At 41.2% G+C, this 23657-nt stretch overlaps 1 protein-coding gene across 6 annotated transcripts in view; it reads left to right on the forward strand.

The window, feature by feature from the left end:
• RAPGEF4 (Rap guanine nucleotide exchange factor 4) overlaps positions 1-23657 on the forward strand; it is a 497448-nt gene that overhangs the window by 413569 nt on the left and 60222 nt on the right. For all 6 annotated transcript variants that reach the window (XM_077448013.1, XM_077448014.1, XM_077448015.1 and 3 more), the window contains 4 exons: positions 12761-12858; positions 15762-15887; positions 18952-19130; positions 21786-21876. In XM_077448013.1, coding sequence (XP_077304139.1) covers positions 12761-12858; positions 15762-15887; positions 18952-19130; positions 21786-21876 — 494 coding nt within the window. The remainder of the gene's footprint in view (positions 1-12760; positions 12859-15761; positions 15888-18951; positions 19131-21785; positions 21877-23657) is intronic.

A 23657-nucleotide genomic window follows, 5' to 3' on the forward strand; every position in this document is an offset into this window, starting at 1 on the left:
GTGATCGCACCACACATGGATGGTAAACGTCAGAGAAAGAGCAATAAGTTTAGCTCCAGACCTCCTGTGTAAATCTAAACTAGTAACCTGTAAAGCAGGGATCTCAAACTGGTGGCCCTCCAGCTGTTGTGAAACTACAAGTCCCATGAGGCTTTGCAACGCTGACAGTTTTAAGCCACACTGATGGGACTTGTAGTTTTGCAACAGCTGGAGGGCCGCCAGTTTGAGACCCCTGCTGTAAAGGCTTTTAAATTGTCACCTATGGAGATTTCTAGGTACTGCAGTTTGCCACTGTTCCTTTGGCGTACACAGTTTTAGTTTGACATGTTTGGTATCTATTTACTTGGCATAACTTTTATAGTTTACATACAATTAGTTATTATATTGTGTTTGTGAGCACTAAAATTCTTTACATTTTATTTTTACCAAAAAATTTGATTTTAATTTAACCACTTCCCGACCAGCGCACGACGATGTACGTCGACAGAATGGCACGGGCAGGCATATTGGCGTACAGGTACGTCCAATATTCAATGCCGCCCTGCCATCGGGGGCGCGCTGCCGGCGGCGCGCTCCCGCGCTGGTCGGGACCCCCGTGAGTCCGGTCGCGGGACCCGCGGACTCGATCGCCGCGGGCAGCCCCGCGATCGTCTCACGGAGCGGCCGAATGGAGGAAATGCAGAGTAAACAGCATTTCTCCATTCTGCCTAGCAACTAGTGACGCTGATCTCTGCTCCATGTGATTGGAGCAGAGATCAGTGTTCACTAAATGAAAGCCCAACCCCCCCACAGTTAGTAACACACCCCTAGGAACACTTAACCCCTACACTGCCACCCACTGGTTAACCCCTTCACTGCCAGTGTCATTTACACAGGAATCACTGCATTTATATAGCAGTGATTACTGTATAAAGGACAATGGTCCCAAAAATGTGTCAAAAATGTCCGATGGGTCCCCCACAATGTCGCAGTCACAATAAAAATCGCTGATCGCCGCCATTACTAGTAAAAAAATAATAATAAAAAATTATTAATAAAAATGCTATAAAACTATCCCTATTTTGTAAACGCTATAACTTTTGCGCAAACCAATCAATAATCGCTTATTGCGATTTTTTTTACCAAAAATATGTAGAAGAATACGTATCGGTAAACTGAGGGAAAAAATGTTTTTTTATATATTTTTGGGGGATATTTATTATAACAAAAAGTAAAAAATAATGTGTTTTTTTCAAAATTGTCGCTCTATTTTTGTTTATAGCGCAAAAAATAAAAACCGCAGGGGTGATCAAATACCACCAAAAGAAAGCTCTATTTGTGGGAAAAAAAGGACGTCAATTTTGTTTGGGAGCCACGTCGCACGACCGCGCAATTGTCAGTTAAAGCGACGCAATGGCGAATCGCAAAAAGTGGTCCGGTCTTTGACCAGCAAATTGGTCCGGTCTGAAAGTGGGTAAAGATTCTTTTGAGGTAGTCTTTCGTCAGTAAATTTGATTTGTAACATACAGCAGTTAATTCATTACATAATTCAACATGTTACCTACCAGTCTGACTGTGTTTGGATTTCTTTATATAAACTTATGAAAGATTAATTGTGGGCACAACCATAACAAATAATAGACACAAAGCAGCATTAAAGTTGCTTTCCCCTGCTGATGGCTCCACAACTACACTAACTGGGGCAAAACGAGGATAATCAGAGCAAGAAAACATTCTATGTGATTGAGTTTTACTTTTGACAGCAGTGCCTAAAGTAATGAAATCTGTTCATTTGTGTATAGTATTGTAATGTAATAGGAGTTGTGTACTTGGCAGCATGTCCTCCATATGTATGCAGAAAAAGGGGGAAAGGTTGGGACTTTGAATGAGGTGTGTGTGGTGGAGCCAGTGGCATCAGGAGGGGGGGGGGGGGGGGGGGCTGATGAGGGCTTGGGCCCTGAGTGTGCCCCTAAAAAGCCCCGGGTCTCGATATTCCTAAATGCATTATTAGCCCCAAGCTGTTTACACAGGCAACAGGGAACGATCTCCTGCTTAGCCATCATGTCCGAGTGACGTACAAAAAGTCCCGCCTCCGGCTCCTATGATGGACGTCCTATGGCAGCTCTTCTATCCTGGCTCTGGTTGCCTGGTGCCTGCAGGGCTGTCTGAGTGGTGCTGAATGCTGGGATGAGTGTACTTGCACACTACTGAGCAGCAACAATCTGGACTCAAATTCCTAAAGTGCGCAGGGATATGAAAATTCTGTTTCAGTGATTGATTTCCCGGTTATTAACCAGTTCCCGACCAGCGCACGCCGATGTACGTTGGCAGAATGGCACGGGCAGGCATATTGGCGTACAGGTACGTCCAATCTTTAATGCTGCCATCGTGAGCATGAAGCCGGTGGCGCGCTCACGTACTGGTCGGGACCCCCGGGAGTCCAGTCGTGGGACCCGCAGACTCGATCGCCGCAGACATACCCAAGATCGTCTCACGGGGCGGCTGAACGGAGAGTTTCCATTGTAAACAGCATCTCCCGGTTCTGCCTAGCAACAAGTGACGCTGATCTCTGCTCCATGTGATTGGAGCAGAGATCAGTGTTCACTAAATGAAAGCCCAGCCCCCAACAGTTAGTAACACACCCCTAGGAACACTTAACCCCTACACTGCCACCCACTGGTTAACCCCTTCATTGCCATTGTCATTTATACACTGCATTTGTATAGCAGCGATTGCTGTATAAATGACATTGGTCCCAAAAATGTGTCAAAAATGTCTGATGTGTCCGCCATAATGTCGCAGTCACAATAAAAATCGCTGATCGCCGCCATTACTAGTAAAAAAAAATATTAATAAAAATGCCATAAAACTATCCCCTATTTTGTAAACGCTATAACTTTTGCGCAAACCAATCAATGATCGCTTATTGTGATTTTTTTAACCAAAGATATGTAGAAGAATACGTATCGGCCTAAACTGAGGGAAAAAAAATGTTTTTTTATATATTTTTGGGGGATATTCATTATAACAAAAAAGTAAAAAATAATGCGTTTTTTTCAAAATTGTTGCTCTATTTTTGTTTATAGCGCAAAAAATAAAAACCACAGAGTTGATCAAATACCACCAAAAGAAAGCTCTATTTGTGGGAAAAAAAGGACGTCAATTTTGTTTGGGCACCACATCGCATGACCGCGCAATTGTCATTTAAAACTACGCAGTGCCAAATCACAAAAAGTGGTCTGGTCTTTGGTCAGCAAAATGGTCCGGGGCTGAAGTGGTTAAATAAGAGCTAAATATGTAATAGACATGTAAAGAAAAGCCTGAACTGTATAATTATATTAATATAACCATTTTAAACATTTACTGCCTGTGACAAGTTATAAATGGATGTGTCAGGAGATCAGAGGTCTGACGTGTGTTGATGTGCCATCAGGTAGGTCAGTGTATGTGTCAGATTGGTCAGTGTTGTATGTCAGGTAGGTCAATGTATGTGTCAGGTAGGTCAGTGTGTCAGTTAAGTCAGTGTATATGTCAGATAGGTCAGTGTATGTCAGGTAGGTGAGTGTATGTGTCAGATAGGTCAGTGCATGTGTCAGGTAGGTCAGTGTATGTGTCAGGTAGATCAGTGTATTTGCCAGGTAGGTCAGTGTATGTTTCAGGTAGGTCAAGCAAGTGAGCCTATCAACCTCCCCGCCTGCTGCTCCCCCCCGGCTTTACCTCCGGGCTGATGCCCCTGGTCTTTTTCCCACCTAGCAACATCCCTGGGTGGAGCCAAAGAAATCCACATAAGTATAAACATCTACATATTTATTAGTAAACCAAATATGGCATAAATAGAACATTATAACATGCATAAAGGCATATGACGTATTAAATATACATAGTATAAATTGTAACCAACATGACACATATACAATAAAAATTGTACATCATGATCCCCCAGGGAAATGAACATTGTCATTTGATCGGGTATAGTAAAAATTTATTAAAATCATCTAGAATCGTTAATATCAGGTAGGTGCATCAAAATGGGCTTAACGCGTTTCGTGGACCCCAATTCACTCATCAGGAGAAAATGCATTGATGTTCTGAAGGGAAATAAAAATCACCAAAGTGATCTAATATAACTACCAACTGGGAGAAAAGAAGTAGTTGATAAATATGGCTAGCCATAACTGAGAATACTCACATAAGAGCGATACCACAAGCCGCAGGTCGGCCAGAAAAATATGTCTGGCACGGGAACTGAGGAAGGAGCCAACGTTGAAACCAGGAACACAGATGCAGTCGCCCATGGGATATATTGTGTGAAAACTCTCCGTGTGATTGTTGATGGGATTTCTATGTTATATAAAAATAAAATAAAAGGTATGTACCCATAAAAATGTAGATAGGTAAAACAAAAATATATAATAGAACCCATGAACCACAGAATGGAGATGATGTGGAACATATAACTGAAGTGAGAAAAAAGAAGAAAAGAGTGTACATGAATATAGTATAATGAAAAATAAGAAATAAGAATTAATAGTAGAATTCCTGAAAGCCAGAAGTGAAAATGGAGGCAGGAGTGATATGATTGTGCAGATGCTTGCTCCAGAGAAATAAAGTGAAGACAATGTGCACTAAGTGCTTACTGAGTGACTACCTTGGTGATCCTGATAGGACAGGAGCCAATCTAGAAATGCAAGAGATGTGCTGCCTTAAATAATATCGCTGAGTGGGGACTGGATGGTGAGCCCAGTGTGGCCAAGGTCCTATCCAGCATCACGCCGGCATGCCACAAAAGGAGAGACAACTGGACTGACTCCCCACATTTCAGCCAAGCTGAAATGCAAGCGTGTGTGTGTGAAGGGCGCTAGGGGGTGGTGGCGATGCATGGGAGAAGCGCATGCCCAATCCCCCACATCCATCAAAGGTGGAGAGGAGGGGAGAGGGAGGGCACCCAGCTCGCATCTCAACTCTCAAGCAAACAACCTATATTTTTATTTTACCTATCTACATTTTTATGGGTACATACCATTTATTCTATTTTATATAACATAGTAATCCCACCAACAATCACACAAAGAGTTTTTACACAATATATCCCATGGAGGACTGCATCTGTGCACCTGGTTTCCTCTTTGGCCCCTTCCTCAGCTCCTGTGCCAGACATATCTTTCTGGGCCACCTCCCAGCATGTGGTATCTAAATATCAGATCTTATGTGAGTATTGTCAGTTATGGCTAGCCATTTTTGTCAACTACTTCTATACTCCCAGTTGGTAGTTATATTAGATCACTTTGGTGATTTTTATCTCCCTTCGGAACATCGATGCACTTGCTCCTGATGAGTGGATTGGAGTCCACGAAACGCGTCAAGCCCATTTTAATGCATCTACCTGATATCAAATATTCTAGATGATTTTAATAATTTTTTACTATACTTGATCATTTTCCTGGGGGATCATGATGTAAAATTTTTATTGTGTTTCTGCCATGTTGGTTGCAATTCATACTATGTATAGTTGATACGTCATATGCCTTTATGCATGTTATATTGTTCTATTTATGCCATATTTGGTTTACTAACATGTATACAGATGTTTATACATATGCGGATTTGTTTGGCTCCAGCGCACACACCTCATTCAAAGGCCCTATCCATATGCTTTTTCTACATATGGATGGGTATGGAGGTGCAAACCTTCCCTTGCATTTCATTTGAAGTCCCAATTATTCACCTTTTTTCGTCCTCCATATGTAAAACTAACAATATAGTTGGGAAGCACATGTACTCTTTAACCCATTGTCAAAGAATGGTCCCTTAGACCTACTGGGGCACTACAGAATACTCCCCAGAGTACCCTTTGGAACCTGTCAATACCGGCGGGATGGCCTAACCAGCACCCTCCATGTAGTCCATCTCATACCTGCTTCAAGCCTTACTGCTATAGACCCCAATTGTAGCCGTACCCAGCCCCATCTAAAGGTTAGAAGGAAGAGTACAAATAACATTTGAACTCTTTACTGAACACAGTTGACTTACATATTTACATACTTTTGCTGGCAGGGCGCAACAGTGACGGCACATTCCTTAAAGCTGAATTACAGGCTCTTCCTCTCTTCCAGGTCCAGTGCTGAGCAACTCTCCTGTTGCATAGTAACCACACGGCATGGGCTCCATTCAGAGAAAGACTTTTATTCTTCCAACTAATACACAATGTTCTCTGATTATATGAGGTGAAGATCATGACCTCTCTGCCTCGTCCAATCAGAGAATGCTTTGCATTAATTGAGAAAATACAAGGCATTCTCTAAATGGAGCCCAGTATTATTATTTTTTCAATTCTTTAACACATACATATCAGTATAAAATGCAGCAAATATTGTACACCAATACATAAAGTCAACTACAAATAAATCAATGGTGTTGGTCTCTGGTGTAAACAGTATTTGATATGTTTATTCAGCAGAGCTTCTTGTATATACCCCTGGAATATACAGTTTCCCCACTTTGTTATGCAATATACGGGAAAAAGCTAACATTAAACTTCATGGAGCCCATTATGAGCAGGCAACTCCCTGTGGGTAATATGGTGCAAGGTAGCTACTCGGCACTGCACCCGAAAGACAGCAAAGATCACTGTAGTAGCAGCGGCTACTACAGGGATCAGCCAGGTATGGAGTATGTACTGTATACTTACATTGGTCCAAGATGAACCACTGTAACTATGGAGAAAAAAAAAACTGGACTTCAGCTTTAATGTTGCAAACAATAGAGAGAACCATAAGGAGAGGAGATTTCAGTCGAGAAACCCATATATTCTGCAAAGGGGATCCGAGTAGTACCAATAGTCCTGCACTTTTTCTCCACTGCTTTCCCCTTAAGGGGAAGCTCCACGAGATAGAGCCTCACAGACCATACCTTTGCTGTGGACCTACAGACACTTCTGATGATGACCCCAGGCAGTCTCCCACCAGACATTATACAGACAGTAAACAGTATAAAGGAGTAGTAGAGGTAAAAAAAAGCACTTGGAGGTTGAACTAATCTTTTTTGTTTTATTTTTTGTATAATTCTCTGTTAAGAGGGTGTGGCAGGGGGTGTGTCTTATGCCAACATACTTTTGCTAATAGGTGTCCCTCGTTCCCATCTCTCTGGGAAGCAATCATGGAAGTGAGAGCAGATCCATCTTTCATTTTGTAATGTGGGATTTGGATCTGTGGTTGGTCTGGGACAGCCTGGGTACACGTGGATACTGAAGAGTTGGCTTTGTGGCATGTGCTGAACCCCTGTCATTAACCATGAGTTTTAAGGTATCAATGTCAGGATGAATTATCTTTTTTCTTTTTTGAAAATAAAGGGAAAACACAATATTCATCCAACATGTGAATCAAATATGTCTTCCTCTCTTTCTTAACGGTAATGATAGTGTATGTAAACGCTGACAGAACCAATACTCCTTAAATACTGTTAAGGATGATTTTAAAATCTATCGATGCCTTTCTAAAACACACCTCTGCTAAGTTAAGGCTAAAGCACATTATGGAAGTAGTAAACAATTATATTGTAGCAAGCTACTCTTTAAGTGTTATGCTTTCCAGATCTTTAGCATAATAGCATAGTAAGTGAGGCTGTGCAAAGCAATTATGTCAATCAAACAGAAAAAGACTTTGACAGATCCTCAGTCATGTTGATCAAGGAGGAGGCGAAAGAAATCTAATTGTATGATTGACAGATTTCCACTTAAACAATGACTAAAATGCAGAAGTTGGATTTTTTTGGCTGTAATGCTGGCATAGTACCCAAGTTTGTGTAAAATACATCCATGGGAGCTCAGAATCTGGCATATACAAGTACCTTCTTACCACCCAATAAAGAATAACCAGTTTAAGGAAATTATTTAGAAAAAAAGATTGTTTGGTTTGTCATTAAATTCTGCATAACTTCCTTTCACAGTTCAGTAATAGGACGGGGCAAAAATGCAAATAACCAGATCAAGTGTCTGTGTAGATGCAACCCCGTGTCACAGGTGAATATGAGCAGTGTATGCCTGATTTTGGCAGGAATAGTTATTCCACCCCTGTGGGCTGGGTTCATAAACATCCCAGGAATAGAGGTCAGTGCTCATCCTTAGAGACAGCTCCACCCAGCAGACAGGAGTTCTGGCCTAGGAGTCAGGAGGGTGCCAGTGCAGCACGAAGCTGCAAGCACTGAGGTGCTGAGCATCAGGTCTGGGGAAGACTGACCAAGACCTAAGGTGAAAGGCCTGAGCAGGAATGCTGTGTTTTAGCCAGGAAGGCTGAATACTGGCTGTTCTGAAGCAGGACCGTAATACTGAATACCCCAGTGAGGGAACCTGCTGTTTATTTTTGAACTGTTTCTTTTGAATAAAAATGGGCTGCCATGCCCAAGAAAATGCAGTTGGGACTGACATGATTTCTTCAACTCGGATGCACCACTAGAGCTTAATCTCTCTGGATGTTTACATATCCTTTAGACCCCTTTTACACTGGGGAGGCAGGTCTATTAGAGGTAAAGCGGCGCTAGTTTTAGTTGCGCTTTACCGTTGTTTTAGCGGCGCTTTTACACCACTAGTGGGGAGCTTTGAACCCCCACTAGCACCCGAAGAAAGGGTTAAAAGTGCCCATGTTCCGAAGTGCATTTCAGCCGCTTCGGAAGCACTACCCATTCATTTGAATGGGCAGAGGTGGTGTATGAGCGCTGTATACAGCGGTTCCACATCGCCTCAAAGATGCTGCTTGCAGGACTTTTTTTCCCATCCTGCAAGCGCACTGCCCCAGTCTGAAAGGCGCTTTTTAGGTGCTTTACAGATGCTATTTTTAGCCATAAAACGCCTGAAAAGCGCCTCAGTCTAAAAGGGGACTTAAGAAAGGCTTTTTGTTTTGTTTTTTTAATATTTTGACTGCCTCTGGCTTTCTTGTTTGAATGCTATCTGCTTAGATATTGTTCAGATACTGTTCAGATTATCTAATGAAGTTTATTTTTTTGCCCTCATGATTCAAAAGTGTTAAACTGGAACATTGCATGGGTTCCCTGGATCTGCAGCAGGTCTTCCCCTCATTTGATGTCATCATCATTCTTGGTTTAAAGTGTATCTAAGCTCCTTCCTGATCTTACCATCTACCCTCCCCTCAAATATCCTCCCCCCTATCCTCACCCCCATATATCTATGCGATAATGACTTTGTTATACTGTTGTATTTTATGCTTCTTTCTAAAATAAAAAATATATTCAACCTTAAAGTGTTTCTAAACCCAAAACTTTTTAAAGCGATGGATACAGCTCAACTAGCATCTGAAGAGATCACACTCATTACCCCTTTAGGATTCCTCCACTTTTATCAGTCCAGTACACATTGTCATGTTAAATGACACAGTGTCATTTAACAATACCAAGCCCTGATAAAGGGGGACCAGTTGAGTCCCTGAAACACATTGGATTTATGGATGCAGTGCCTCAATAAAATGTAATCTGGACTTTATACATTCTGGGTTTGGCGTTTTCCTACTTGAACTTCAAGTTTTCTTCTCTATGTCCCTGCTAGGGAGATTCACCTTCTCTATTTGTTCTGGTGACCACTGTCCCAGTGACAGAAAGTGATGGGAGAATCTAGAACTGTGTAGCACCCTCTACTTAGCTAGGTGCTAGAATATGATTTTTGTTCTGTAGAGGAGGTAAATTTAGGAAGGCCTGGCTGGTAGCTAGGCCTGTTTGTTTTGGTTTGTGTGGGCTGGGAGTGTCTCAGAGTTAGCAGCTGGTGACTCAGAGGCAGCGCCACTGAGCCCTCCCTCTTTCTTCTAGAGTATTCTAGAAGGAGAGGAGAAGAGGAGAGGTGGAGCTGCCTGGGGTGTTCTAAAGAGCCCTGACCAATCCCCAACCTGGATGGCAGGGGACTGGCTTCCTTAAATACCCAGAGTCAGCCTGGCTGGGGAGTATCTGTCGGGTGAAAAAAAATGGAGATAGAGTACTAGGCTGCCATGGGCCTTTGAGGGAGCTCCTCTGTCTGGGGGGGGGGGGGGGGGGGGGTCACCTTGGGCCTGGGCTTGGGTGCAGGATGGAGCCTTTCAAGAAAAGTTGAAGGTTCTGGACAGAAGGCACAGGAGGAGCAAATGAGTGCAGCGGGAGCTAGTACTGCGGGGCAGAGCCAGTGGAGAAGACTGTGATGTCATGGGCAGTGGAGTCGAGCAGCTGTAGCCGGGATGGCTGGCAGAGCCTGAAGAGGGCTGACTGGGAGCAGTAGTCCATCTGTAGGACAGCTATCACTATAGACTTTCTATTTCTTGCTACACCATAGGGACCCGCATTCCCTGCCTGCAAGGGGCAGTTGCTAAGGCCTCACTGAGCCAGTGTCAGGCCTAACCTTACATGTGCTAACTGGTCCTGAGGATTAAGAGTTGTGCAGGAGGAAGGAAGAACAAACAAGGAAAGTGCTGGAGGAGACTGAAGTAGTAACATGTACAGAGGAGTGTACATAGTTGTCCCAATTTATCCCAATTCACCAATTGATTGATATACAATCCACCAATTGATTAATATATAATTCATCAGGCATCCCATATTTCTCTTACCCCATCAAAGTAAAATTCCCTCACTAAAACAAACAAAAACAAGCACATGAACTGTTCATTGTTATAAGAGTGAATGAGTATTGAATGCCGGCCTGCGCAGGGTGACAGGTGGACCACAAAACTCAGCGGCTCCTATGGTGGCATCGCTACATACAATTTTCATCTCTCACCTGTTCCAATGATAACTGTCTAAAAGGAAATTTCCCTTCGCTTTGGCAAGCTTTTTTCGAACTTGCTGTTGGATCGCTGCATGCTGTCATGGTGGTCATGTGATCTTAAGCCACGCCCCGCCTCCCGGCATCTTAAACCTCTTAAAGGCCCTAGGAGGAACCGGCATGAAGGGGTTAAGAATGAGAAGTGAGTGATTTACCACCGCAGATTGCTCAGTTCTCACAGCTCGCCGGTCTTCATACCGCCGTCTTCTGAAAACGGGTCTCAGGAGTGTAGAATGAACTGCACTCCTGTGATCCACAGGAGAAGTACAGCCAAACAACTTCTCCTTTAACCAAGTTCCTTTGCAGAAGAGCCTAATATGAATTCTGTGAAAGATGCAGGAGGTGAAATGTTAGAGAATAAATGAGTTTCCCAGTTGTACAAGTTAGTGTGCAGAATTTAGTAATCCCTAGCAACCAGAATTGCATTATTTTTCTAGTCTAATTACAACAATGTGAAATCTTGTTACAATAGGTTACTGTTTGTTGTTTAAAAGAAAAAAAAAACATGCAATACATGTACAGTAAAACCTTGGTTGAAGAATAACTTGGTTTGAGGGCGTTTAGCAAGACAAGCAACATTTTTTAATAAATTCTGACTTGATAAACAAGCGATGTCTTGATATAAGTGGCGTCATGTCACAACTGAGTATAAAAGACAAAAGAGGCACCTCTAAGTGTAGCAATATGGTTACATTTAATGAAGGTACAACAATTAGCAACTCACATGGTTGATGATTTAAACAGGCACATCTAAGTATGCAGGCATCCGGGGTAAAGGTGTCCACATAGACTATCTTCCTAACTGCCATTGACGTCATCTCTTCCACGCTGTGCCCCACGAGCACTTCAAGCCTAATTTTCAGATCGCTCTACTGCAGGGTAGTCTACACAGTCACAATTGCAGACTGACAGAGGTAAGAGCCGGCGGTTCGGAGGACGGTCTATGTGGACAGCTTTACCCCAGTTGCCTGCATACTTAGATGTGCCTCTTTTAATCATTAACCATGTGAGTTGCTAAATGTTGTACCTTTATTAAATGGAACCATATTGCTACACTTAGAGGCACCTCTCTTCTCTTTTATGCTCTGTAGCTCCTGCTGGATTTTGCTTCTAATCCCTTTGTAGAGGCTGCCATTTGTGGCTGGACATTTTATGGTTACACAACCTATCACATTGCTATAATCTTTTTATATGGACTATAAACTGAAGGATTTATGAATAAATGGTTGAGGAACGAATCATCTGAGTTTCCATTATTTCTAAGGGAAATTTGCTTTGATATAAAAGTGTTTTGGATTACAAGCATGTTTCCAGAACAAATTATGCTCGCAATCCAAGGGTTTACTGTATATTTCCCCATGTCTTGTGCCTTTAGAAGCTTTGCAAGTACAGAAAAATAGCTGTCGATCTGCCAGCTCCCATGTCCTGTTGTGGATAGATAGCCAACAGCATTTTTTTGAACTGAGTCGTGTCAGCCTTTCCCAGCTTTCTTTTACTAAAGTACTAAAGCACAACCAATATCATATTCTCAAAAACTCTTTCAGTGGTACATTTACCAGGATAAAAAGCAGCAAATAAGAGAAGTTCATCGTTAGAGTTTACATACTCTTTAATCAATGTTTTTGAACTGCCTTAGGGCCAGTTTCAATGGTTTTTGAGCTTGTATTGATGCCATTAGTTTGACATCAGTTCGAGATGCTTCTGAGTTCATTCAGGATTCATTGTCAGGTGCACCTGACATGCAATTGACCTCCTGAAATGCATTTGACCTGCCTCAGTCGGGCTTTACAAAAAAAAATAGTATGGGAAAGCAAAACCTGCTATAAAGCAAACAAAATTCTGTTGACACAGACCCTTATGATGTACTTTTAGGGATTACTTAGGGAAAAAAAAAAAAATAAGGAGTAAAGGATCATAAATGCATAAAAATAAATGTCATATTTGCATATATTCTTTGTCACTGATGGTTAACCCTTTTCCCTCTTTTAGAGAAAGTGGTTCTGAAGCCAAATGACATTTCTGTGTTTACAACACTCAGCGTGAATGGACGACTCTTTGCTTGTCCTCGGGATCAGTTCGATTCTCTGGTACGTAAAATGGACACAAGATCAGCACATTGCACCTTACTTAATCTGTGCAGAAAACCTTTTGACAAAAAATAAATAAAAAATCAAGATGAAAAAAATGTAATTGTATTTATTGATGATGGAAAAACATCATATATTAACCACTTCCCATCCAGGCCATTTCTGACATTTCTCTCCTACATATAAAATTCATAATTTTTTTGCTAGAAAATTACATAGAACCTCTATAAACCTCTATAAATATTATATATGTTTTTTTAGCAAGGACCCTAGAGAATACAATGGCGGTCATTGCAACTTTTTATCTCGCACGGTATTCGCATTAAGATTAGCCCAATTTTTTTTGCATAATGTGAAAGATGAAGTTACGCCAAGTAAAAAGATACCTAACATTTCACGCTTCAAAATTGCACACGCTCATGGCATGGCGCCAAACTCTGGTACTTAAAAATCCCCATAGGTGATGCTTGAATTTTTTTTACTGGTTACATGTTTTGAGTTACAGAGGAGGTCTAAGGCTAGAATTATTGTCTCGCTCTAATGCTTGTGGTGATACCTCACATGTGTGGTTTGAACACAGTTTTCATATGTGGGCGGGACTTACTTATGTGTTCACTTCTGCGTGCGAGCACACGGGGACAGGGACGCTTTAAATTTTTTTTTATTGTTAATTTTACTTTTCTTTTTTTTAGTTCAACACTTTTATTCCTATTACATCCCTTGTAATAGGAATATGGCATGATCGGTCCTCTTTACAGTGAGATATGGGGTCAACAAGACCTCACATCTCACCTCTAGGCTGCGAAGCCTGAAATAAAAAAATAAGAATAAACGTTCTTGGCTTCCCAGCCAAGGCAGCGCCATTTGTTTGAATGCAGAGGCCGGGCGTGATTTTATAACATCGCGCCCGGCCTCCGAACGATCATAGAGACTACGGCGACCATCTAGTCCATGGGAAATCTCTATGATCACCATCCGGGGCGGGCAGATCCTGTCTGACTCACCCATGGAAGCGGTGAGTCGGTAGAAGCACGGGAGGGCGGTGGGAGGCCCATAAGAACAATCAAGTGGTGGAACAGCAGCTATGATCATTCTTTTGGTGTAGGGAATCGCCGGCTGAAAAAGACAATATCTGAATGATGCCTGTAGCTGCAGGCATCATTCAGATATAACCACTCAAAGCCCATGATGTCATATGACGTACCTTGGGTGGGAAGTAGTTAAACTTGTCATGATATCAGACAAAAAAAAATCTGTACTGGTCAGTTTTCTGCTTGTTGTACTATAAAATGCCTAAGGTTATCCCGGAAAGCCCCTACAGTATGGGCAGAAATTGAGATGAGCATCACCAGACCTGTACACATCTGTGCCATGCTTTGGGCAGACCTTAAAACCTCCATGGGTCCACTTCGTAGCATTTGTCTGGCCCCGATGCTGTTTTCCTTGGAAATCTGGAGGAAATGCCTAAAGTTATTTCCTCTGGCCTCCCAATGCCCTCCTTTGATAAACATACTGTTTAATCCGGATATCCCAGACAGCCTGGCATATGATAGAATGATTCCTTGGTCCCAAGCTGGTCTGTTTCAACTCCGCAATATAGTGCATTCGCTCACCAGGAGGCTTCTATCGTTCGCGGAATTGCAGAAACAGCAACAAATTCCCAAACAACTTTTCCACTCCTATCTGCAAATCAGACATTATTTTGCTTCTAAATCCCCCACTCTCTGTCTTGACAAGCCAACCCCATTTGAATTTTTATTCGCTCAGGGCCCATACCAGGCCCATTTAATCTCTGACATTTATAGAATACTCCATGAAATGGTGCCCATTACGGAATCTTCTCATTCATATATGCGGAAGTGGTCGCAAGTGTTAGAACATCCCATCCTACTCCCACAATGGCAGAGAATATGGGAAGCTGTCTCTAAGACGTCCCGCTGTGTGGAACAGAAGGAAACGGCTTACAAGATACTGTTCTTTTGGTATAGAACGCCTGAAATTTTACATAAATATAATCCCACGACCCCTGCGATGTGCTGGAGATGTCGAGGGGATATAGGTTCCCATTTCCATATCTTCTGGGAATGCCCATTGATCCGCCCATTTTGGCTTGCAATACAATCCTTCATCCACGACTTGTTTGAGATTTCCCTCCCACTAGACCCTCTGTATTTCCTACTAGGGTTACCGGTTCCTGGACTCTCTAGACATGCTCAGAAGCTCGCCACCTTTATTTTGTTAGCAGCTAAGAGAGCTATCCCTATACGGTGGCTATCCCGTACTCCGCCCACTCTCCCCCAAGTCTTGCAGAACCTAGAACATATCGGCCGTATGGAGAAGCTTACAGCCATAGTCCATGACACTATGCCTCAGTTCTCTATGATTTGGGATCTGTGGTATCGCTCTAAACTGTATGCTGCTGCTTAATATAGACTTCTGATTTATGACCTCTTATGCTGAGTTTAAGGCTCAAATTGACCGTTCACACTGTTTCATGCCCTTCTAAAGGAATGAAATTTCCACATTTCCTGCTCACTTTCCTATGCCTATTTGATTGTGACGAATGCTGATCTGTACCGCAAATAATTGTTAATTTTTGTGAAGACATACTGAATGTGCTGAAATATCATGGTCCCCCCCTCCTCTTTCTTCCCTCCCCTTTCCTTCCTTTCTCCCCCCCCCCCCCCCACCACCATCCCCCCTCCCTCTCTATTTTTGATTTGTCTTATATGATGGATTTACTGTCTACATGTGCACTTATGCAAGCATAAGATACTGTGTCATTGTTATCTTTATATTTTCAATAAAAAATACAATTTAAAAAAAAAATGCCTAAGGTTGTAGAAGAAGGATAACAAGTGAGACAATTCTATTTTAAGTAACATAAATGTCTTCTGATTTAGACACCTCTTCCAGAACAAGAGGGCCCGTCAGTCGGTACCATGTCAACGTTTGAACTCATGAGTTCAAAGGATTTGGCTTACCAAATGACAGTTCACGACTGGGACCTTTTCAACTGTGTTAATGAGGTAAGTTGTGTGCCCAAAAGTTTTTTGGCTTTGTTCTAGACCATCAATAAATATTATAAAAATAAGAGTTTTCAAAGAAATGTGGCGATTTGTACCTTCATAACTATAGACTTTACAGGTTTCTCGTTTTTATTACACAGAAGGTTTTCATTAATTAGTTATTGAATAATGTGGTATTATATTATATTGGCAAGCAGGGCAATCGTTTGAGGATTCATTGTTCTTGTACAGAAATCTATATCACTGGATCTATAATTATTAAAAGCCACTGTGGGTTTGTTAAGACTGGATTTAACTAACCAGTAATATAGCTGATAGCATCTTTTGACCTTCGTGGACCACATTGGAAGAAGAAGATGGTCTTGGGCCACACATAAAATACACTAACAATATGGATAGCTGATGAGCAGAAAAAGTTGGGCAGATCACAAGTTACCAATCAATAACATGGATAATGTACCTATCTGAGTAATTTTTTTGTAATATTTTTTATTCTAAAAGAAAGAGGACAACATAGAAATAGTGCAATATTTAACACTGTTTTTGATAAACTGACGCATCAATTCCTGGTTTGATGGATGTAGTAACAATCCTCAATGAATTCTCAAGGTGCTCTTCAGATATTTTTGTTCTAATTTTGCCCTTTACGTGTTTTATCCATGAAAATTGTTGCTCAAAAATATAGGTGCAGAAAACTAATGGCATGGATAAGGCTTGATTGTGAAGAGTGGAATATTTTCTTTGGGAAGATAAAACTTATAAAAGTCCAGTAAAGAGAAACTGATACATTTTTCTTCAGCATGTGTTCGCTAAGTGTAAACACATTTTTACAAACAATTCAGCCCCAAAAATCTAAATTTTTAAGTAAGGTTATCATTTTTTGTTGGGCCGCACTCATAGCCATCTGGGGATCTGGGGCTGCATGTGGCCCCGGGGCTGCAGGTTGGACACCCCTGCTTTAGGTTATAACAGACTTTTTCAACCAGGGTTCCATGGAACCCTAAGGTTTCTCCAAAGGTTGCTAAAGGTTTCTTGATCAAAGCATTTTTGGTGCCTAGATAAGTAGCCACTGACACTAATGATTCTTTCAACTATCTAAACATTTTTTTCCCACTGACCATATATTTTATGAGCCTTCTTTCCACCAACCACCAGTGTAAGGAGCGTTGTTTCCATTGACTACCAATGTAGGCAGTATTCTTCCTGTAAGGGGGACTTTTTACCAAGGAGTCACCTTACTGACCACAAATGTAGGGTAGCACTAAAAATGTATTTTCTTGTTTACTTAATTTCATTATTATTGCTAAAAAAAAATTGTCATGTAATAGGTGTCAAAAATGTAAAGTATGTGTCTTATTTCTTATTTTCTTATTTTTTATCAGGGCCCGTGAGCACAGACATTTCCAGGTGCAAATCTCATCTAGCCTAAAAATCCTGGTGTTTTCTATTGCCTGAAGAGCCGCAGGTGATGCGCACAGCTGGCCATTGAGGTGAATGGCTGTATGCATCTAAACTCTAGAAAACATCAAGGCTTTTTTGCCTCAACTTTTCTCCATGTGTGCATGTAAGATGTGAACCACAAAGGGAGCAGGTGCATTTCTCTAAACAGTGGAACCACAAAGTATCAAGCATTGGTGGAAGCCATCTTCTGGGTGCTCAGGCTTAGGTGTCCTCTCAACACCAATGGACAGATTAATCAGATAAAGGGAACATCCGGCAACTCTGTAAATCCTTATATTCCTTATTCTTGCATATCAGTAAGTAAAAAACAGTGTGACCAAGGCTTATCCCCGAAACATGTTAGTCACTTTTTTTTTACTCGCTGATATGCAACAGTAAAAATATAAGGATTCACGGAGTTGCCAGCTGTTCCCTTCATCTGACTAATCTGCATGTAAGATGTACTCCCAGACTGCAAGAGTTTCACTTTTAGGGAATACTTTATACATGCATGTGTGGTTAAAGACCAGTGCCAGATACAGCTACATACAGTCATTATGTATGCGCCACCTGTGGTACATAAACTATAATTTTGCACTAGAGGGGATTTGCACCTGCAAACATCCATGTGCATGCACTTTTATAGTTCCACTTACTGTTTATGCTTGACTACCATGAGTTGTACATATAGTAATTATTAGCATGGGGTTCCATGTGTCCTAAAAGTTAGTTCTAGGGTTCCTCCATGTTACCACCTGCTGTTTGTACCCCTATTAGGGCGATTCATTCTCACTATCTGTCCTGTTTACCATTATCACTAAGAGTGAAAGTAAAAGAAAATCCCACATTTTGGGCTGTCACTAGAAAGAACAGGAATAAAGGTGAAATCTTTCACTAGATTCCAACGCACTATTCCCAGTGTACACTTTCCTGTAGCAATGGCTGTGTATGTAAGTGGGTTCTGCAGCGACCACTGGCTGAAACTGTATATAGTCAGAGTGAGAGAACATCACCAGCACACCATGGATCTCCAGAATGGGTCCCAAACTTTATTCAGCGATCACAATGTTACAGCAAACTAGGTCACATGCCTGATGAAGGGATCCTGTGAGGCTCTAAAACGTTGCTTTTGCTCCAACAATGTGTTTGCTGAAAAAAGTTTTGGACCCATTTTGGAGATCCATGGTGTGCTGGTGACTTTCTCTGGATCTTCCAAAGTAAACACTAGTTCTGGTGACAAGCAGGCATTCCCTGACTTTGGAGGGATTCCCTCTTACTTCCTGTTTTGGATGTGGGGCAGGAAGTGAAGGGGAATCTCTGTAATGGGACACAGATGGCAGAAAAAAAACTAGCAGGGATTATAATCCCTATCCAAAGTATCAGTGATTTCCTATCACTGCTTAAAAACACCTTACAGCCTTCCTCACACCAATGCTTGATGTGTATGTTTTATAAAAATGATCTGCCGGCATGCTCACATAACCTTGTGTTGGTTGATCCAATATATTCCTATGTAATACGTTAATTTAAAAAAAAAAGACATGGCGAGAAAGCAGCCATCTGACATTGCCCTTCACCTAAAATGTCCTGCAAGTGCAGTTAAGTAATCTTTCCCTCCTTTCAGCTGGAGCTAATCTATCACACCTTTGGAAGGCACAATTTTAAAAAGACAACAGCCAATTTGGACCTCTTCCTGAGACGTTTCAATGAAATCCAGTTTTGGGTTGTGACTGAGATTTGCCTGTGCCCTCAACTCAGCAAGCGTGTTCAACTTCTGAAGAAATTTATTAAAATTGCAGCCCAGTAAGTACTTTTAGTGCAATTTTCAAAAGAGTAACGGGGAAAAAAATATTGAGGGGGTCTTTTTATTTTCTAAATGGATTGTACTTTTTAGTTTATTTTTTGCACGTTCAAGTTGCTTATGACTTATTATTTTCTTTGCTCCAGAGATACATTTTAATAAAGACATAATGTATAGAAAAACATTTCAAAGTCCACCAGAAAATCGTTTCTGTTTAGGCTGGTGGCTGACTGAAAACCACAGTAGGCCAACAGCATGACCCCTGACAGCCCGGCTCTGCTCTCCTGTGGATTGACTATTTAAACCCGCTGGATAGAAGGCTGCTTTTTTCCTCTCAAAATCCTTTTCCCTCTCAGCAACTGCATTAAAAAAATGCTAAAGGTGTTTTTCTTCAACCGTTTACAGCTTCAAAAATCAGCAGGACATTGAAAAGAAACAAAAATCCTTTAAAGACATAAATTTCAAAATGTGTTCAGGTTCAGCAGCGGGATTCAAGAAAAATACTTAATTACAACCAATTAAAAATATAACAATCTTCAAAGACAATGGAATTTAGAAAAAAATCCTTAAACGTAAGTGCTAAAGGGCACGCCAAACAAAAACACTGGTGGGGCTAAGTGCAGCGGCTTAGGGTGTCAGGTAACGTTATGGTTTTTTTCCTCTTAATGTGGTTAATTTAGTCCTAGAAAGAAGAAAACTGTTTACTTTCATTTTCTACTTTGCACAGGGCTAAAAATAAAAAAAGGCTAAATGTGCTTTTTAGTAGCTGGAGTTCCCACCGAGAGTGCCAAAGAACAAATTTATGGAGACAAAAGACGAGTTGGCACAAATCAACCCCACTTTTAGGGCTGAACTCTTAAAGAGACAGCAGATGGCATTCCTGTGGGGAGAGAAATTCCTTATATGATAAAAACAAAACATTGGAAGAATCTACGTTAATGTTGCGTAGAAGTTAAATTATAATAATAAAGCTAACTAGCTTTATATCTTTTATATATAGTATTGCTTATGTATTCGAAAATTTGAAAAAATAGAAACATTTAAGATTTCCACATTTTGTGACTGTTCCCCCGATACACTATATGGCTAAACATTTGTGGACATCTGACCATCACACGTATATGAGCTTGTTGAATAGCCCATTATAAAACCATGGACATTAAAAATAAGTACCCCCCTTTGCAGCTAAAAAGTTATCACTCATTTGGGAAGGCTAAGCCCTTGTACACACGGTCGGACATTCTGACAACCAAATCCGTTGGATTTTGTCTGACAGATTTTGTCCGACGGATTTTGTCCGAAACTGTTGCATACACGCGGTCGGACAAAGTTGTCAGAAAATCCGATTGTACATAACGTGATGACGTTATTTCATTATGACGGGACTAGGTTCAGGCTAGTAGCCAATAGCTTTGGTCTAGGAATTTGATCTGAGCATGCGTGGCACTTTGTCCGTCGGACTAGGCTACACATGATTGGAGTATGTCCAATTGGAGCAATTTGTCGGAAAATTTTACGGACAGGTTGGAAAACTTGGTCCGTCGGATACTCCGATGGAAACAGTCCGATGGAGACCACACACAGTCAGATTATCCGACAAAACGGTCCGATAGGACACATTCCGTCTGAATCTCTGACCGTGCTGTAGCAACTGCCAGCTGGATACTGGAACATCCACAATATAATATAGATATTCGTCAGCACACCAAGGATCTTCAATTGAATCCAAGCTTTTTTTTATCAAAGAGAGAATACATCGCAAACAGTGTTTTGAAAAGTTTCGGAGCCACGCAGAACCCCTTCGTCAGGCATGTGATGTTGTCAGGCATGTGATGTTGTCAAGTATGTGATGATGTCGTCAGGCATCACTTGCCGGACAAAGGAGTCCTGTGTGGCTCCGAAACACTGTTTGTGATGTGATGTCTTTTCAATAAAAAAAACGTTTGGACATAATTAAAGATCCTTGGTGTGCTGGCGAATATCTACATTATAGGACTGTGTGTAGGCCTCCAAAGTTCCTCCACACCAAACCCCTCAAACCATGTCTGAATGAAGCTGGCTTTGTAAACAGAGGCCCAGTCATATCAAACAGAAAACCGTTGTACCCAAACTGTTGCCACAAGGTTGGAAGTGTGAAATTGTCTAAAATTTCTTTGTAGCTTTAAAGCAGAGCTAAATGCAAAAAATAAACAAAAATCATGAACAGGCAGGCTCTTTATTGCAGAAAAGACTTTTCAAAAAATACACTTACTTGCTTATTCGCAATCCTCCAAGAAAATGTACACAGAGTTGGGCAGGCAATGACTCCTTTGAATTTGCAAGAGTGATGTGACCCTGCATTGGCCAATCAGGATGGCTGAAGACCCGGCACCCAGCAGAATCCAGGGACTTGTAGCAACAAAATCCGGGTGGTTCTTTTATTCCAAATTTTTCAAGGATTCTCATTATGTTGATCCACTGGATCCTTGCCACTCCTCGGGTCACTTATGTTGATATCCCTAAATGGAGCTAAGAGCATAAAAGGACAGTCACACAGCACCAGTTATATGAAACAGCCGATAATGTTTTGACCTATGATGGCATATGTTTACAGAAGAGGATTTGCATTTCACTAAGATTGGAAGGCAGCGCTAAGATTAAAATGTTCTGTTTTTCAGTTGTAAAGAATACAAGAATCTGAACTCGTTCTTTGCAATTGTTATGGGTCTAAGCAATGTGGCAGTGAGTCGGCTTTCAATGACATGGGAGGTAAATATTGAAAGTCAGATATATTTCTTTAATGCTATGTTCTAATAATTTTGTAGAACTTATTTTAAAACATATCTATCATATACTGTATGTGCCTATTTCATATGTTTTATATTATATACTGGTAAAGCATTAGTAAACTGCATCCAGAAAAAAAAAAAACAGCACGTAGTTGGGTTAAGTCATAATATGCCACATTAGGACAGACTTGCCTAAAAAAAGAAGCCCTTATAAAGTAAACATCTCTTAAAGGTGCACATGTAGAAGATATTTACAGTACCTATAGGTAAGCCTTATTATAGGCTTACCAGAAACCATACATGTGAGTTTACTACCACTTTAATGACTTATACCGCGTACACACAATCAGAATCGGAAAAAGCTCTGATGGTTTTCCTGACGGAATTCCGATGAGATTTTGCCCAAGCTGTCTTGCATACACATGGTCACACCAAATTCTGACCGCCAAGAACGCTGTGACGTACAACACGTACGACGGGACTAGAAAAAGGAAGTTCAATAGCCAGTAGCCAATAGCTTCCGTCTCGTAGTTGAATCTGAGCATGCGTGAGTTTTTGCACCTCGGAATTGCATACACACGAACGCATTTTCGGATAGGAACCTTTTCTGACCGAAAAATTGAGAACATGCTCTCAATCTTTTGCTGGCCAAAATTCAGCCAGCAAAAGTCCAATGGAGCATACACACGATTGCATTTTCAGACCAAAAGCTCTCATCAGTCTTTTGCTGGCTGAATTTCTGATCGTGTGTACGCGGCATTAGACCAATAGACAGTGTAGTTATAAGGTATTCAAGGTATTATGGTGCTAAAAATAAAACAAAAAGCAATGGAATACTAAAATGTTGGTGGATTAATGATCTCCTTTTTTATTAGGGTGTGACTCATCATTTATGCCTCTCTTATCTCTCTGACCTCTATTAGTATTATTCGTCTGTTGATTAGAAGATGTTGATACAGGGGATCAATATGGAAATGAGAACAAAAGTAAAACACACCTAAAAGAAAAACGAACCTGGTACTGATAATTCAATCAGTTATTTTAAACCCCAAACAAAACAAAAAAAAGCAAAGCAAAAGTGGGTGAGCTGAAACACCAGAACACAGGTGATATGAACCTGTCACTATAGGGTCAAAACCAGCAAAATACATAGCTGTAAAAAGAGACATTATACTTTTCTGGAAGCATGTGTCCTGAAAACATTTCCACATTTCTGCCCTCAGGGCAGTGCAAATGGTCAACTACTCGCATGGGTCAAATACCTGTCCCCCCCCGTTAGCTCATATCTCCTGTAGTAGCATATAAGATAGTTGGAGGAACCACTGTGGGCATCAAGGGTAGCAAGAATTTGTACACCCAAAAATGTGGAATTCCTGGAGTGGCCTTCACAGAAGCATTTCAAAACATGGGCTTCTGAAAAGTTTAATGTAGTGCCCCTGTTGTTTTTTTTTGTTTTGTTTTTTTTGTTTTTTTACAGTCATGCCTTCTTTTTTTGCTGTTTTGACCTCATAATGACAGATTTCCTACGAGTTTTTTTACTTTGTCACCGAGGATTCTCAACAAGGCACGTTGAAGGGCTCCAGGGTGCTTGTTTCATTCAGAGGACACTGTGTTTTCAGTTTCCCCAGTAGTGTGTAATATCCGGTTTCAGAGGGAGGACATCTCCAATCCTGGGACAAGGTTTTGCAGACAACTGGCAAACTGGTGCAGATGTGTGTTGGGTTTTTAGGAGAATCAGGACTAGGGTTCTGGCCTCCACCC

The sequence above is a fragment of the Lithobates pipiens genome, unplaced genomic scaffold (genome assembly GCF_037356315.1).
Source record: "Lithobates pipiens isolate NorthernLeopardFrog02 unplaced genomic scaffold, aLitPip1_a1.2 Scaffold_22, whole genome shotgun sequence".
NCBI lineage: Eukaryota > Metazoa > Chordata > Amphibia > Anura > Ranidae > Lithobates > Lithobates pipiens.